General features: G+C 52.1%; 8 protein-coding genes across 8 annotated transcripts; 4 read left to right on the forward strand and 4 right to left on the reverse strand.

The window, feature by feature from the left end:
- Positions 1 to 386: 386 nt before the first annotated feature.
- On the forward strand, positions 387 to 2,585 carry GT037_004918 (mitochondrial carrier; the record flags this gene model as incomplete). Its single annotated transcript, XM_038929965.1, has 7 exons — positions 387 to 513; positions 566 to 646; positions 699 to 906; positions 1,103 to 1,719; positions 1,770 to 1,792; positions 1,877 to 1,967; positions 2,020 to 2,585. 7 exons carry the CDS (start codon positions 387 to 389, stop codon positions 2,583 to 2,585), a joined length of 1,713 nt encoding a protein of 570 aa, XP_038786915.1.
- Positions 2,586 to 3,177: 592 nt separating this feature from the next.
- GT037_004919 (snare complex subunit) lies at positions 3,178 to 4,033 on the reverse strand (the record flags this gene model as incomplete). Its single annotated transcript, XM_038929966.1, has 2 exons — positions 3,178 to 3,784; positions 3,846 to 4,033. The coding sequence occupies 2 exons, from the start codon at positions 4,031 to 4,033 to the stop codon at positions 3,178 to 3,180; spliced, it is 795 nt and encodes a 264-aa protein (XP_038786916.1).
- A 551-nt stretch (positions 4,034 to 4,584) lies between these two features.
- GT037_004920 (traf-type zinc finger protein) lies at positions 4,585 to 8,066 on the forward strand (the record flags this gene model as incomplete). Its single annotated transcript, XM_038929967.1, has 4 exons — positions 4,585 to 6,072; positions 6,707 to 6,757; positions 6,962 to 7,148; positions 7,246 to 8,066. 4 exons carry the CDS (start codon positions 4,585 to 4,587, stop codon positions 8,064 to 8,066), a joined length of 2,547 nt encoding a protein of 848 aa, XP_038786917.1.
- Positions 8,067 to 8,230: 164 nt separating this feature from the next.
- GT037_004921 (uncharacterized protein) lies at positions 8,231 to 8,389 on the reverse strand (the record flags this gene model as incomplete). The annotated part of the gene is made up of 1 exon (XM_038929968.1): positions 8,231 to 8,389. The coding sequence occupies one exon, from the start codon at positions 8,387 to 8,389 to the stop codon at positions 8,231 to 8,233; it is 159 nt and encodes a 52-aa protein (XP_038786918.1).
- A 611-nt stretch (positions 8,390 to 9,000) lies between these two features.
- Positions 9,001 to 10,016, forward strand: GT037_004922 (pectate lyase; the record flags this gene model as incomplete). Its single annotated transcript, XM_038929969.1, has 2 exons — positions 9,001 to 9,667; positions 9,739 to 10,016. The coding sequence occupies 2 exons, from the start codon at positions 9,001 to 9,003 to the stop codon at positions 10,014 to 10,016; spliced, it is 945 nt and encodes a 314-aa protein (XP_038786919.1).
- A 471-nt stretch (positions 10,017 to 10,487) lies between these two features.
- Positions 10,488 to 10,960, reverse strand: GT037_004923 (uncharacterized protein; the record flags this gene model as incomplete). The annotated part of the gene is made up of 3 exons (XM_038929970.1): positions 10,488 to 10,555; positions 10,625 to 10,846; positions 10,900 to 10,960. 3 exons carry the CDS (start codon positions 10,958 to 10,960, stop codon positions 10,488 to 10,490), a joined length of 351 nt encoding a protein of 116 aa, XP_038786920.1.
- Positions 10,961 to 11,238: 278 nt separating this feature from the next.
- GT037_004924 (uncharacterized protein) lies at positions 11,239 to 11,739 on the forward strand (the record flags this gene model as incomplete). Its single annotated transcript, XM_038929971.1, has 3 exons — positions 11,239 to 11,320; positions 11,372 to 11,632; positions 11,684 to 11,739. 3 exons carry the CDS (start codon positions 11,239 to 11,241, stop codon positions 11,737 to 11,739), a joined length of 399 nt encoding a protein of 132 aa, XP_038786921.1.
- A 279-nt stretch (positions 11,740 to 12,018) lies between these two features.
- Positions 12,019 to 12,634, reverse strand: GT037_004925 (uncharacterized protein; the record flags this gene model as incomplete). Its single annotated transcript, XM_038929972.1, has 4 exons — positions 12,019 to 12,035; positions 12,086 to 12,331; positions 12,384 to 12,420; positions 12,500 to 12,634. The coding sequence occupies 4 exons, from the start codon at positions 12,632 to 12,634 to the stop codon at positions 12,019 to 12,021; spliced, it is 435 nt and encodes a 144-aa protein (XP_038786922.1).
- Between the last annotated feature and the right edge of the window lie 114 nt (positions 12,635 to 12,748).

Raw genomic sequence — 12,748 nt, forward strand, 5'->3', positions numbered from 1 at the left:
GGACCAGTAAAGGCCGGATACACGGCGACCGGAGAAAAAACTATTTCAATGCATAGTCGAACGACACCTGGACGCAGGACGATCGCACGAGACGTGAAGCGTGGAAAGAAGGATGGTGTTGCAATGTCGCGTCCAATCAGGTGCGAGCGAATGTTAGGCTCCTGTCGTGGCTTCCCTCGGTGTTGCGGCATGCCCCGCTAACCCCTTTCAGCCGCCCTCTCCAAGCTTTGAGACTGACCTCATACCCCACGTCGAAGCCTGTACGAGCCTGTCTCCTTGACAGCTTAGCCATTCTCCTCGCAATTCACCTCGCCCGGTGCCCATAGTCGCCCTCCCGTGTGTGTCGCGACCCTCAGCCATGATAGACCGGAGATAGCAGGACGAACATGGACACAAAGAGCGCAAGCGTTGCCGACGCCAGGGTGGACGAATTATGGTCAACACTCGACACGCGCAAACAGGGCCACCTTGACCTCGCAGGCCTCAAGAAGGGGCTGCGAAAGCTGGACCATCGTAAGAGAGGACGGCGCGCGCCGAGTTTCCGTCGCTGACAACAACGCTGTAGCCTTGAAAAATGCGGACCAGCTCCTCAATGAGGTAATGCAGGCTGTGGATATCGATGGGAACGGAAGAATCACAGAGCAGGGTGGGTGTCTTCCTCTTGTTCAGAGCAAAGACATACTGACACTATTGCCCAGAATTCCGCAAGTTTGTACACGAAACCGAAAAGGAGCTCTACCACCTATTCCAGACCATCGACTACAATCGCGACGGCAGGATCTCCAAAGATGAGCTGCGCTCGGCTTTGCGGACTGCCGGACTTGCTGTTCCCAATAGCAACCTCGACAAATTCTTTTCAGAAGTGGATACCAATAATGACGGGACCATTAGTTTTGAAGAATGGCGGTACGTACTCAGTCAATTCGATCACCACACGTCGACTTGCGCGTCCGAGTCTGGACCACGAGACGACATGGTGGAAGCGTGAACATCCCAAGACTGTACGGTTGTTGGATCGCTGTTTGAGCTACACCATGAAACGGTCTCGCGATGCGCACAGGCATCGTAACGAACTTTCACGACAGCGTACTGACTGCTAAAGGGACTTTCTTCTCTTCATTCCGGTCAGCGCACCATCTCTCCACGCCGTAATGTCGTATTTTTCCGCCACTATGAAGGTCAACCAGGAAGGCGACGTTCTGATCAGTGACGACACAATCCAAGGCCTAGGTACTACACAGCGTTTTCTTCGTTTTTTCTTTGGTTCCCTTTTCATTGTAGCGCACACACCGCCCTACAATCCCCTTCCAGAGGCTAGCGCACCGCTCGGAGGAATGGCTTCACCACCTTCAACGATGGTCTACCAAGGTGCAGGTGCCCTCCCGCCACGGTCTGAAGCCGACAAGAGCAGCGCTTCTTCTTCCATTGAAGAGATACCGGCAAAACTTATAGAGAGCTTAGGAACCATGCTGATTGCTTGTGTTCCCAATCCAGGCTATTTCGTGGCGGGAGGCGTTGCAGGCATTGTTTCTCGCACCTCGACTGCTCCGCTCGATCGTTTGAAAGTCTACCTCATCGCCCAGACCAGCGTGGCGGAAGAAGCCGTCGTCGCTGCGAAGCATGGCAATATCATCAAAGCTGCTATGAATGCTTGGAGGCCACTTGCGACCGCCACCAGGGAGCTATGGCAGGCTGGCGGTATGCGCAGTTTGTATGCTGGTGAGTCCATATTGACATGTCTTGCTCGCAGGCTTTGACAAGCGCAATAGGAAACGGGTTGAATGTCGTCAAGGTGATGCCTGAATCGGCCATCAAATTTGGTTCTTACGAGGCAAGTATAATCAAGTGAACCAAACGCTTCCCCTAACTCGCGCAGGCTGCGAAACGCGTCTTTGCCAAGATCGAAGGCCACAATGACCCTGCCATAATACATTCCTGGTCGAAATTCGTTGCTGGTGGTCTAGCTGGTGCGTTCTTCCACGTCATGATCTAACATGCACACATTTAACACGCTCGTAGGAATGGTCTCACAATTCGCCGTATATCCCATCGACACGTTGAAGTTCCGCATGCAATGCGAAACCGTCTCCGGCGGCCTTCACGGCAACCGCCTCATCTGGGCCACGGCAAAGAAGATGTGGAATGCTGGAGGCGTCGCCGCATATTACCGCGGACTCCCTATGGGTATTGTGGGCATCTTTCCCTATGCGGCTCTCGATCTAGGTACCTTTGAGTATCTCAAACGCTACGTCGCGCGCCGCAACGCTAAACGCCTTGGCTGCCATGAACAAGACGCCGAACCGGGAGGCTTCATGACGGCCGCTATTGGCGGCTTTTCTGGGGCGTTTGGTGCTAGTGCAGTCTATCCACTTAACCTCTTGCGAACCCGGCTACAGAGTCAAGGCACTGTCCTCCATCCACGAACATACACAGGAATCATGGACGTGACGAGGCAGACTATCAAGGGCGAGGGAATGAGGGGGCTTTTCAAGGGTCTAACGCCAAACTTACTCAAGGTCGTGCCGGCTGTGAGTATTACTTATGTTGTTTATGATAAGAGTAAGAAGGCGTTGGACCTGCCCTGAAGGGAGGTAGATGATACTGAAGAGGTGGAGAGACGTGTCAAACATTGACAATCATCCACCACTTACCAACCATGCCGAGCCCTGGCGGGATACAAAGCACCGGTCTGGTCAGACCTTGGCCTCGAATCCACAGCACCAGATCACAATGCCCCTAGCGGGGTTTCCACCTTGCATATACACAGACAGCGATACCCTTCGAGCTTCAAAACTTTTACGGTCTTCTATTTTCTTTTTTTGTTGCATCATGCGTGGCGTTTAGGCGTCAGCGGCTGTGTATCACCCGACTGGTGTGCGCAGATGTTGGGTCTTGGGAATGAGCGAGAGCATCTGATGTTGTGGCTTTGTGTTGGCGAAAGCAGACGTGTTGTAGTAGTAGTAGTAGCAAGTGGTGGGTAAGGATGGTGGAGGTCCCAAGTAGGAGCATGGCATGATCAACAGTACGATGCATGCTAGTCTTTAGCTGCTACAAACAATGACTGGTTCCTTTACTCCGTCTCAATAGCATGGAACTGCCGCTTGATCAAAAGTCTAATTCCCTTTTCCTCCCATTTCAAACAAAAAACGCCCATGGAGAGGCCTATTAAATGCTTTACTACTTTGTAATAACAATCAACAAAACCAGTATAATAATGAGCACCACAATAACCGTCAAACTCCAATTCTCCCGCGCTTTCCTCGAAAACCTATCTAGCCTGCCTCTTGCACGCACAAACTGCGCCGCATGTCTATCCACGCCTTCCTCGACATCATCCAGCAACATGACCTGCCCGTCTAGCTCGTCGCCAATCTGCATGGACAGCTCGCGCTGGCGACTGATGCTCTGGCCCAGTTGATCGAGCTGCGAGTCTTGGTCTGCGATGACGCGGTCGTGGTAGGCGTGGATTTGCTGGTTGTCCAGATGCGCGAGATTGGGGCTGCTGGCGTCGTCGTCGTCGGGGGGATCGTCGCGGTAAGGGAAGAGGGAGGCGCGGTTTGCAGCATCGTCATCGTCGTTGTCGCTGAAGCGGACGGATTTTGAGGCTGAGCGCGTGGTAGTGGGTTTCTTGTTTTGGGCGGCGGCAAAGTCGCGGGATAGGGAGGGGTCGTTGGGGGAGGTAAGGGTTGGTGAGGTCGTTGTTGCTGCTGGGTTGGTGGGTGTGAATTGCGACGTGAGTTCAGCTAGTTGGCTGCGGAGGCGGGGGAGTTGTGAGGTTATGGAACTTGAGACGGTGACGGTTAGTTCCATGGCCATGTTCTTGTTGGTATAACGGGCTCTCTTACTCGTCTGATGTGTCTTGGACTTGCGACTCCAACGATTCAATGCCGGAGCGCAGTTGCTCCAGTGACCGCGAGATCTGGCCATCTTGGCTGTTGGACGGGAGGTTGAGGGATAATGCGCGTTGGCGCTCGAGGAGGGAGAGCTTGATGTGGTCGGCGAGGAGGAACAGCTGTGGGGGGTTGGTTGCCATGATGGCTTGCGGCGGGTGAAGGGTGGATTCAGGGCGGAGGTGTAGTACGGGGACAGTATGCGGGAGTAGACGCGATTATTCACAAGGGCAATACGAAGACAGAAACACACGGGATGTTGCAGCTACAAGCTCGTGCCTGGTGGAGATGATGGCAAGGCTGCTGCACTCCAGGAGCGGACCGCTGACGACAGCCCTCAGAGGTGGTCCACATGCCGTGGCTGGGCTGGGGTATCTCATGCATGCATGCACGACGGCACGGCCATCAGCCGGCATTCCTCGCTCTTGCGCAACCACACACAACAACACCCGCATGCTTCGCTCGCGCTGCTGAGATATGCGCAAACCTGACCGGGCTATATAATCTTTGCTTCTGGCGCTCTGCAGCCAGTGAATGACTGTCAGGGCGACCATCCTCCAACCACCCACCCCGCCAGATTCACTTGGATCGACACTCAACGAGGAGACCCGAGACAGCGCATCTCACCGCCGACTGCTGGGCGGCGCGCACAAGAAGCCTCGCTGCCCCGGCTATCCAGGACAGCTGGTCAAACATGTCGTCTCCCAGTCCCATCCCACCTCCCAACGACCGACGTTCTTCACGCTCCTCGCGCTCTTCCAGCAACGCCGCCTGGACAGGCTGGCCCGACGAGCACGACGACAGAATCATGGTCGGTGGCCCTCCAAGCAGCCCCTCGCCCCTGGCTGTCCGCGTGTCCAATTCGCCATCAACGGCGCGTCGTCACAGCCGAATCGTCAAAGTACCCCCCGAGTTCGCCAACCTCGACTACGTCTCCGCGCCCGACAGCAACCTCGTCTGCCTCATCTGCCATGCGCCCTTCGACAGGCCCGTCCAGCTCTCCTGCGAGCACTACTTTTGCCGCGAGTGTCTCGATCACGCGTGGGCCCCGCAGCCCAGCGGCCGGCGGACGTGTCCTACGTGTCGGCATGCTGTGGAGACGGACCATGACATTCGCCCTGTGCCCAGGATCATCGAGACAATGCTCGATGAGCTGGTGGTCAAGTGTCCCAACACAAAAGCCGGCTGCAATTGGGTCGACCAGCGCGTCAATGTCCACGATCATGTCATGCTGTACTGCGAATACACGCCCGTCGAGTGCTCTGCCGCAGACTGTCGCCTGCAGATATCCCAAAAGGATTTCCACAAGGGCTGCTTGCATTACACCGTCAGCTGTGACGACTGCCACGCTTCCCTGCTAAAGAAGGACCTCGAGGAGCACCAGCGAAGCCTCTGCGACAATCGTCTGACCATCTGCTCGCTGTGTGAAGCTCAAGTCCTCCGTCTAGACCTCAAACCCCACATCAACAACGACTGCCCCAAACATGTCATATCATGCCAAGGCACAATCGTAGGCTGCAAGTTCACTGCCGAACGAGTCGACGTCTTGAACCACGAAAGCAGCTGCGCAATGGCGACAATGGCCCCCCACTTCCGCGAGCAACAAGCCCGCATCGAGCGCAACGAAGCAAGACTAGAACCCCTGACACGCAAAGTCGGAATCCTCGAAGACGGTCTTACAAATATCACCAACTATCTTTATCCCGCCAATGGAAACGACGCGAGTTTTCCCGTCACCGATCCTTTGGATCCAAACGATGCGCAGGCTCCTACGCCAGACTTCAGACTCCCGCCTGCGTCGTTCCCACCGGCAGGGAGTGAGAACAACAACACCACACAACCTCCTTTCGACTCGCAGGTCCATCATCTGCTTACACTGCATGATAGCCTGCGGGAAGAAGTCAGTCGCATCGCAAATGCGCTTACCGACCTCGACGGCCGCACCAACATGATGATTATAAACGAGAGTCAACGCTCAAAAGACGAGATGTTGCATGTCAACGCCGCTATCAGCAATATGCGCATGCACTTGCAGTGGGTGGTCAGTGCGACGCTGCAGCAGAGGAGTAACGCTGCCGGCGGCGGTTCCAGGACACCGGGCAGCGGTGCTACGACTGCAGGGGCAAGCGGCGCAAGCAACGGCGCACGAGCAAATACTGGTGCTAGGCCGGGCATGGGTGTCGTAGGGTTGACGGGGTTTCGCAGGCTCAGTGACAGTAATAGGCAGGATACTAAGCTGTAGGGGAAGGGGGGCGATGATGACGACGATGATGATGATGGTTACGATGATCGCGGGCGAGCATCCATGATTGATATGTCTTATGAAAAGTGAGGGTTATGGGCGTTTTCTTCTATACAGGGGAGGTTATAAGGGGTTGATTGTGTTTTTGTCTTTGGAAGAGGGAGGAAAGATTGAACATTGCTTCTCTCTTGGAAGCGGAGTTTGAGAACTTGGTATGGGAACTAGGTTGAAATACCCCATCTTCTTCTTTTTTCACTTTGGTAGTTTAGGTGCTGCGGCATGGAAAGGGATTTCACGTTGAAAAGCTTTCTACCACAAAGGGAAAAACTAGGAGATATCAGATTAAGAAAAAAAAGAAGAATATATCATATGACCTAAGATGAAACCCTTACCAGACACGGTCGTTGCAATTATGTGTGAAAAGCGGTTCTAACACGTGAAAACGCGTCGCCATTCGGAGGATCATTGGTGACGTAATGCATGCGTTTTATCGGGAACCCTGTAGATCTACGAGTTTCAAAATAATCCTGGCAACACAATTGTTGTTCGTCAATTGCTTTGTACAAGAGATCAGCCTGTCGTTTTTGCTAAAATGTCTGGTAATACTAATTCAGATATCCTAATTGTGAGTATTCGCTTTTTTCGACTCACTCACTCGCTCGTGGGCTTGCTTGCACATTGGGCACCGCCATGAACACGTGCACACACACATACCTGTCCACGGGCAGATCCAAAAGACAGGAAAGAGCAAGGGAATAACTTTGGGAATAACGGAGGAAGACCAAGAGAATTAGAGAATGGAAGCGAATAACGTTGACGTGACAAAAAGGCCGGCGCAATAGCAGCCTTCACAGTAGACCTCCTCGTATACCCCCTCGACACGATAAAAACACGCATCCAAAGTCCGCAATATGCAAAACTGTACACAGATAGTCGGACAGGCAAGGTCGATCCCAAGCTATTCCGCGGTGTATACCAGGGCATCGGAAGTGTAATCATCGCTACGTTGCCTAGCTGTAAGCCGAACCTACCTCCCCATCCCTATCCAACAACAACGCAACAAAATCAAGAAAAACGGATATCGCAAACAAACTAACCGCGGGGCGCACGCAGCAGGAGCCTTCTTCACGACATACGAACGCACAAAGTCGCTGTTTACAACCTGGAACACCAATACCAAAGGCAAGGATATCCTCCCCATCGCCCTCGTCCACGCATCCGCATCCAGTCTCGCAGAACTCGTATCCTGCGCCATCCTCACGCCCGCAGAAGTCATCAAGCAAAACGCGCAAATGGTATCTTCCTCTAATCCTACAAACGCCACGCTCGACACGCTGCGCAGGTTTCGGTCTAACCCTTTGGCGCTCTGGCGCGGCTACACGGCTCTCGCGGGCCGCAATCTGCCTTTTACGGCGATGCAGTTTCCGCTTTTTGAGAGGCTGAAGGGAGGGATCAAGGAGTATAGGGATGAGAAGGGGTTGACGAGGGGTGGGGTCGTCGAGATGGGTGTTATTACTGCGGTTAGTGCTGGGAGTGCGGGGGCGGTGTCGGCGGTGATAACGACGCCGATTGATGTTGTGAAGACGAGGGTCATGTTGGCGGCTGGTGAGGGTGGTTCTGGCTCTGGGTCTAGCAAAGATGTGCAGAGTGGTGGTGCTAGTGGGGGAAAAGCAGGCTTAGTCGACGCCCTTGGTAACTCGTCAAAAGACACGGTAAAGAAGGTGGCGGATTCCGTCAAAGGCCGAAAGAGTAGTTGGGCAATAGGCAAGGAGATTGTAGAAGAGAAGGGATTCAGAGGGCTGTGGAGAGGCGGTGCGTTGAGGGGTGTTTGGACGTTTATCGGGGCGGGGTTGTATTTGGGGGCTTATGAGAGTGGGAGAGTTTGGCTGGCGGGACGGAGGGGTGAGAAGGTTGATGAGGATGAGCTGTTTTGAAGGCGTGGAGAGGAGTAGAGTCAAGATGCATCGTGATGGTATGCTCTTGGTGCAGGAGAGATGCTATGAGACCATGGCCATCCCCAGCAACCCTAGACGTTGATTCTCTCGAGCCTTCGAGTCATTGGAGTATCTACGATACCTTAGCATCGCTTCAGAATATCCTACAAACGCCCTTGGATACCTCCATGTCGAAATGACAATCGAAGCTGAGGGCAGTACCTCAGCACAGGTCGCCCGAGTGATAGAGGAGGTGCTACCTTCGGTCTCTCATCAAGGAGACCCAAATGACCGCCGTTGATCTTGACTGAGACTGTCGCCATTTTGATGAATTGCAACACCAATACGGCAAGTGCTTGTGTTAGCCAGGCCCTTCCCCACACCCCCCAACCACAAACTCGTCTCAATTGTTCCATCGGCAATAGATTCAGCACGAACCGGAAAAACTTACAATTGTTCGTCTTGTCGAATTGATTAATGTTCAATTTACGGAACGGCCCGAAGCACGAAAAGGACGTACCCCATGTTTCAGATTCGGCTAGTTAGCCTGACCACCGACAGGCCATCCAACAACGCGGACGATCGAATCATGCAGCGCAAATATGCACTGGCATCGACCTGGGACTTGACTAGGCGCGCTTCAACAACTTTTGCGTCATTTTGAACTCTTCTCACGACAGGTTGACGTCTTTGATTGGCGGAACCCACCACGCGTTGTGTGTGTGAGGGGTAGGCCCTGTTCGTGGACTAAATCGTTCCGCAGACGAGCTAGATCTTGACATTGACAAGCTTCGCCAACGTTGCTTGAATCACGCCTTGAAGCCCATGTGCCAAGAGATGTATTGAGCTTCTTTGAAATGTTTAAAAAGACCAGGACTCTGACCGCAATGGAAGGGATATCTTATTCAAAGCATTCTCACTTCCATTAGGCGCAATGAAGACGTCAATCTTTGCCAGTGTTGCATTCCTTATTTCCTTTGCTGCCGCTCAGCAAGGCTCTCCTGTTGGTTATGCTTCTCAGAACGGTGGCACTACGGGTGGAAAAGGCGGTACCACGACGACCGTAGCGTCCTTGGCCGAATTCACCGCTGCCGTCGGCAAGAAGACAGACACGACAGCCAAGGTCATTTACATCAAGGGCGCAATCACTGGCCCCGCAAAAGTCAACATCGGCTCCAACAAGTCCATCCTCGGCACCGACTCCAGCGCCTCCCTCACCAACGTCGGTCTCTACGTCGACAAGTCCAAGAACGTCGTCATCCAGAACCTCAAGATCTCAAAGGTCCTGGCTACCAATGGCGACGCGATAGGCATCCAGGCATCGACCAACGTCTGGGTTGACCACGTCGATGTATCGTCTGATATTGATCACGGCAAAGATTACTACGATGGTCTCATCGACGTCACGCATGCTTCGGACTGGGTTACCATCTCGAACAGCTATATCCACGACCACTACAAGGCATCTCTCGTCGGCCATTCCGACAGCAACGGCGCGGAAGATACAGGTCATCTGCACGTAACCTACGCCAACAACTACTGGAACAATATCAGTTCGCGCACCCCGTCTATCCGCTTCGGAACCGGCCACATTGTCAATAGTACGTTCCTCTCTTTCTCTCTCTCTTTTAGTAGTCATGTTGGACTCCCCGCCCGCTAATACATATCACAGGCTACTACAACGGCGTCTTCACCAACGGCATCAATACCCGCCAGGGTGCCCAGATCCTGGTTGAAAGCACCGTATTTGAGAACACGACCGAGGACATCGGCTGGTACGATGGGAAGGTAACGGGCTACGCTGTTGTCAATGATGTCAGTCTTGGGTCGGGAACGAATACTGCGCCCAAGGGCACTTTGACCTCGGTCCCATACGCGTATACTAAACTTGGGAGTGCGAATGTCAAGGCGTCGGTGCAGGCCAATGCGGGTAATAAGCTCACTTTTTAAGTGGGCTTGTAGAGGGTGGAAGATGGATGGTTGTTTCGTTGGATGTATGATGGTTTTGTGGCTCTCGCGGATTGGATGACGCTCGTTAGTTGTTGCATCAGTGTGGACTTTGAGAAATATGATGTCTCATATCAAGTATCCGCTGTGTGATTGATCTTACAGGAGCTCATGTCTTATGCGCTTCGATTGTCATTGTGCTAAAAACCAATACTTCAACAGGGAGATGGGGAATCATGAGATGATGGTGGTTCGGAATGCACTGTGGTATGGTGTGCTATCCTTCTTTGATTGGCTCTGATATTATCCAGTATGCCAGGCAGTATTGGTGTCGGCTAGCTGCGTGACAATCTAGCTGCAGGTTTGCTACACTCGGCTCATTCCCTTCCCTCCCCTCTCGGAAGTTCACCAGTAGCCGTGGTTGTCAGTTGGCAGTCCCAGTAAGGCTTAGTATGATAGGAGAATTTCATCGAACTAGTGATATCCTTCCATTGCTTCCGCCCAGAAAGACCTCTCCTCATCGGCATCTAGCACAAGTTGATCTGTATTGGGAAACATTGTATTAGCACTTTACAACGGTAATGTTATGAAGAATTTGTATAGAGACTTACCCAAGGGTAGAGCCAGCTTCTGGCGCAGAGAGAGTAGCAGATGCTCCAAAGTATCGCTCACGGACCTCTTTCCCTCGGTATAAAGAAGAACTTTGTACTGAGTACTTCTCGGTGTGTCGATCATGACGATGAAGCTTTTGTAAACGCTTGGGTGTTTAGTGCTAATGACCTCGAGGACAGATACCGGGGTGAGCTTCTCAGCATGCAGAATACGGTAGTGAGCTACTTGAGTTAGCACTGGTTGTTGGACATGCCAGAAGCTGCAAGGTACGTACACAATATCTGTTCCTTCAACTTCTCCTCCAACATGATGGTCTCATACTTGGATATGGCCATGGTGTCTGTCGTACCTGGTATTGCTATTGAGTGTCCTTTGTTCAACAGAGTCGCGAATGTTGGATGTAGAAAGGGCAGAGGCAATGCGCGAAAATCTCTTGTTAACCGAAATACTTCGCTAAGCGCTATATCGCATTCACCTTCACCTTCACTTCGCGTCTTTCAGTCCGAGCTTGCCCGCAGTCAACAACATAAAGACTACAAATTTCGAATCCGGCTTTCCGTTATCTCTCTTACACGCGACTTCAAACACCTTGTAAACGACAGCGACAGCGAAGATGCCTTCTACCTTTGAGCCTTCCGCCCACGACAAGCTGGCACAGGCCCAGTACGAAGAGATGCTAAAAGCCAGGGTGCTCAGTGAGTTCGAATCAGCCTACTATTACACTGCATGTCTAACGCATTCGGCAGATCAAGCCAAGGCAGTCTATGACGGACGTCAGTTCCAGGACTGCAAGTTTGACGTCGTGATCAGCTATCACGACCCTGATGATGCAGGCGATAGGGACTTTTTCATCGCGTCGCTCATCGTCTACGACGCCGCCTGCGACAACACATACAACTCAGCTCCTGAGTTGAAGATACTACTACGTTCAGAAGCGTGCACATCCTTCGAGGGGGCATACGAGTCCTTGGTCGATGCCCTGCTTTTCAAGATGACTGAAGCCCTAAGTTAGTGAACATCAGATCCACAAATAAGTTTGGTATACTAATGGCTTCCAGAGTTTGTAGATACACAAGATACGGAGGATGCAGCGGAAGTATCCAGCAAGTTTTGAGGTCGAAGAGGTCTTTGCTACGAGATGCCATGACGTCTATCAAGAGCAATCTAGGGTCAGCTGCTGAGCTACATGTCTAGCTTGATACCAAGTTGTTTTCTGGGACTAGTTTGAGAGATCACAGTTGTGGATTAGGAAAAGACAAGACAGTGATTGAATGAACCACTTTCGCAACCAGTCTAGTCAAGATGACAACCACTTGTACTCTGCTGTATGCCACGACCTTTCTCTTGTGGTGTATGATCTGATCCATCGAACGACCTTAGCTTCGTTACTGTCCTACTGGTTCTGATCATCTGCCTCTAGTTAGTCTATAATCTCTCCATGTCATTGTACCCCTACATACCAATTGCTTTGAGGATTTTAGGCCGCAATATTCTCATAAGACTCCAGTAGGTTTCTTGTACATAGAGATGCTCAGTGGAGCGCATAACCTCAACACACTTGCCAGCGTCTGCCGGGAATAGCTTTGCTGTAGGGTAAACGATGACGTGAGAAACAGTGCGAGTGCTGTCAATCACTCCAGGGCTATTTACAACGTCGAAAACGGAGCCAGCAGGATATCCGGGGCCGTAAACGACACGGGCATGGGCTGTTGGCAGTGTGAGTATCATGAGTGTTTGAATCATTGCGTTTCAACTTACAGATGAGGATGGCTCTAAGGCACTCGTCGTATTGAATCTGAGAAGCAATGTTAGCTGTTGTTCGTGCAAAGACCTCGAATGTAACGGATGATAGTTGGGAGTTGGGATTGTATTACTAGTTGGCTTCGATCCATGACGGGAGTTTGAGTTCGATCCATAACAGGAGTGGCCATAGGTGTAGGAGAGACAAGGTTGAGAGCCACGTAGGAAGATGGAAGCTTGTTTAAATAGACGTCAGCTGCTACGCGCATCTTTGTTCTCACCTTCACCTTCACTTCAACTTAGGTTTGCACAATCGCAAACAAATACACCAAAATGCCTCTTTTTGTCTGAGGATTAGCAAATTTTCAGGCCTTTCGCAAACC

The sequence above is a fragment of the Alternaria burnsii genome (genome assembly GCF_013036055.1).
Source record: "Alternaria burnsii strain CBS107.38 chromosome Unknown 740, whole genome shotgun sequence".
NCBI classification, from domain to species: domain Eukaryota; kingdom Fungi; phylum Ascomycota; class Dothideomycetes; order Pleosporales; family Pleosporaceae; genus Alternaria; species Alternaria burnsii.